This window comes from Arachis duranensis, chromosome 4 (assembly GCF_000817695.3).
Source record: "Arachis duranensis cultivar V14167 chromosome 4, aradu.V14167.gnm2.J7QH, whole genome shotgun sequence".
Classification (NCBI taxonomy): domain Eukaryota; kingdom Viridiplantae; phylum Streptophyta; class Magnoliopsida; order Fabales; family Fabaceae; genus Arachis; species Arachis duranensis.
Genome location: NC_029775.3, coordinates 40268321 through 40272057, shown reverse-complemented (window position 1 = coordinate 40272057; position 3737 = coordinate 40268321). Strand labels below are relative to the sequence as shown.

Genomic DNA, 3737 nt, shown 5'->3' with positions numbered 1-3737 from the left:
TGTAAAATATGAAACCCGCATTTGCATTTAACCTCTAATAAAACTAGACCACTTTAAAATTTTAATAGATTAAAATGACCTAACCATGGAGATGAATATGTATTGGGATAAAAAATCTTAGTGATTTATTTTATTTGTCACATTTAGCCAACATTAATCTCGTTTTCCATCTTTATCTCTAATTTGAAGTAAGTTTAAGAAAAAGAACAAGTACAAAATTAATTGTATTAATAGAAGTTTTTATTTTTTGTTTTTGAAGATATTTTATGTAGTTATGTAATTTTCTATTATTATATCTTTTAACCGGTGTAATTTGAATAAGTCAGGTATGTCCTTTTATAAATAGGATAACAATTTTATATAAAATGTTTCAACCTTTTAAAAATAAAATGAAACTCTATTCCGAATGTTCCCCTCTAATAGAATGTTTTCATATTTGTAGGTTACGGATCTTGCAAGTTCCCAAGTGTAACACTATGAAGGAGTCAACACAAGAAAATGAAGATATCATTACTACACCATTTAATAACTACTACTAGGAACTTATTATTCCACCATTTTGATATCCGTTTAATTGCTTTCATTTCATTAATATTTTGTTCCTCCTCTCGGCAGCAATATGTGCCCACCACTCCACCGGGGAGGAATTCACACTAAGCAATGAGCTCAATAATTTATAGCCATGATTTGACACCACGTTGTTTAGAATAAGTAGTCACGAGCTATTATAATGTTCTTGTTCACTTTTTGGCTTTTTGCATTACTAGCATTGTTGCAAAAGAATTTATTTGTTTTGCATAGTTGAAAAAGGGATGTGTCTAAAATATTCAGGTTTAAAAATGGGACATCAACATTCCAATTAAATTCAAATTACATGTAACTTAATAAAGTATTATTTTTATTCTCAAGATTTAGATTAAGTCTCAAATAACATATAATTTATGGATGTTCTTACTATTACTGAGCAGGCAGATTGGCCCAAATAAATATTTTAGGATAAAACACTTTTATAAACTAGAAGTAACCTAATATTACATAAATCACTCAAAACAAAAAACATTATATGGATACTTTTAAGCATATATATATATATCAATTTGATTTACATATTAATAAATCGAATTAATGTGTATCGAATTATATGGAGCACTGCATTTAAATATAAATAGAATTCGTATAATTCCAATAAGCTATTATGACACTAGATTCGATTTACTATTGCACAACATATATATAGTAAATCGAATCATAATTGTTTTATCCAATATTTTTTATTTTGAAAAAGATTTAAAAATATTGTTATCAAAATTTTAAGGTGTCATTCTGCTTTCTTTTATTTTTGGAATCCAAGTGTAATAATATATTAAGGTATGTCTAAAATTAGCTCAACAATATGTGCTTATTGAATGAGCCACACTTATATAGATCATTAGATTTTATTAGATAAAAATCAAAGACTAATATAAAAAGAAGAGCATTGATGAACTCTAATAAATATAGAATATTCTAATACATAAATAAATATTTTAAATGAAAATATTTTAATACACAATATTTTAAACGGCAACAAAATCTTTTATTCTTAAATAATTAAATATAAAATATATGAGTATTTTTTATTTATTAAAATTAATTATTGCAAAAAAATTTTATAATATTAAAAAATTATATTAAAATAATATTTTAAACTATAACTAACATAAAAATATAAAATAATTAAAATTTTATTTTATATTACTTGACAAATAATTAAATTATTATATTTAAAATTTATTAACTAACTAAGTTTATTAAATATATTATTGTATAATATAATTTTTTATAAAAATATTTTAAAAATATAATTTATTTAAAATATTATATATAATACATGAAAATATTAACTTTTTTATTTTTTCAATTTTTTTAAAAAAACAGAGTCAAGGATGGTAAAATGGGTTGAACCCGTCGGGTCTACCCACTAAACCCGTTAAAAAAGACGGGTCAAGTTAGAATTTGGAACCCGCCAAATTAAAAAAATCCATCAAACCTGCACTGCTAAATTGGCGGGTTTTAGCGGGACAGGCCGTTCCGTCGGGCCGAAGATTTTTATTTATCTTTTTTTATTAAATAAAAGAGTGATTACTATTATGAAATTAATAATTATAGAATTTTTAAACACTTTTTTTGTTTTTGTTTTTATTCTTCTTTTAGTTATTAATTTTATTTTACAATTTTGTATATTTATTCAAATTATGTGACTTATTTTTTAAAATAAAGATGGTTCTATGATAAATATTATTTTGAACAATTTTATTGAAGTTAAAAATTAAAAAAAATAGTAAAAAAATTATATTATAATTTGACTATTTTTATTTGTATTTAATTTTTTAATTATTATTTTTTAGTTAATTTTAATTAATTTTATTTTTCAAAAAAAATAATAAAATCAAACGGGCTAGCCCGCTGACTCGCCAATCCGCCATAAAGCGGGGTGGGATAGCATTTTAAACCCACTTTAGTGGAGGGGCAAACCGGACTGTCCCATTTATAGTGCAGGCCTAGGCGGGGCGGGGAGAGTTGGGCGGACCGGCTCGCTTTACCACTCCTAATATATATACTATCTATTAATTTTTTATATATTAAATAATTATGATCGTATAATAACATTGAAATCAGAAAATATATTAACAGTAAAATAATTTAAAATATCATTTTAGAGATATTCTCCACGTACAAGTGTTTTTTTATACAAGTCTTTACAAGTGTACCTTCTTCTTTTTCTTGCGCACGTTCTTCTTCTTATTCCTCTTCTTCTTCTTTTTTTTCGTTTCTTGCTTTCTCTTTCTCCTTCTTCAACTATTACTGCACATTTTTATTGTGCCTTCTTCTTCTTCTTGCTGCACCTTCTTCTTCCTCTTTCTCTTCTTCTTCTTCTTCTTTTCTTTCGTTTCTTGCCTTCTCTTTCTCCTTCTTCAACCGTTAGTGCACATTTTCACTGCACCTTCTTCTTCTTGGTGCACGTTCTTCTTCCTCTTCTTCTTCTTCTTTTCTTTCGTTTCTTGCATTCTCTTTCTCCATTTTTATTTACGTGCTTTTCTCTCTGTTTTCTTTCTTTGTGATTCTCGATTTTCATTATTTTTTGACATCAAGCTCTGAAATCATTTTTGAAAAAGAAGAAGCAGCAGAAGATGAGGAGGAGAAAGAGAAAGAGTTTTGAATTATGCATAAGGCGTACTTCAACGAATTTTGGGTGTATTTCTTAAATCCTTTGGGTGTAGTTTTTATAATCCTTTGGGTGTATTTCTGTAATCCTTGGGTGTATTTCTATAATCGTTTGGGTGAATTCCTGTAACTGTTTGGGTATATTCCTGTAATCCTTTGGGTGTATTTCTGTAATCGTTTGGGTGTATTTCTGAAGTTCCATTATCTTCAAATTTGGCAAGAAACTCGTTTTCATAGAGGAAGAAGAAGAAGAGTCATTTATAATGCATGGTGAGTAATGCGCTTTGGAAACAGGAAGTGGTTGAATAACGTGCGTTTATTTACTCTTAAATGTGGGAGTGTAATGCGTGTTTTTTGTTAGGATTGTACCAACTTGTAAGACTTGTAAGTCAAAAAGACTTGTATGTGTAGCAGGCCTCATCATTTTAATATAATTTGTTAATATTATAAAAAAAATTTTGTGGGTTTGACAAATATTTTTAATTTTACAAGTTTTAAATTCTAACCCAATCCACCTTTTTAGCAAGTTTGGC

The 3737-nt window shown here is 26.9% G+C and overlaps 1 protein-coding gene across 1 annotated transcript in view; it reads left to right on the top strand.

Moving 5' to 3' along the window:
- Nucleotides 1-693, top strand: part of LOC107484459 (probable glucan endo-1,3-beta-glucosidase A6) — a 5768-nt gene extending 5075 nt beyond the window's left edge. Inside the window, exon 4 of the mRNA XM_016105028.3 lies at nucleotides 443-693. Coding sequence (XP_015960514.1) covers nucleotides 443-480 — 38 coding nt within the window. The 3' untranslated portion in view covers nucleotides 481-693. The remainder of the gene's footprint in view (nucleotides 1-442) is intronic.
- Nucleotides 694-3737: the final 3044 nt, after the last annotated feature.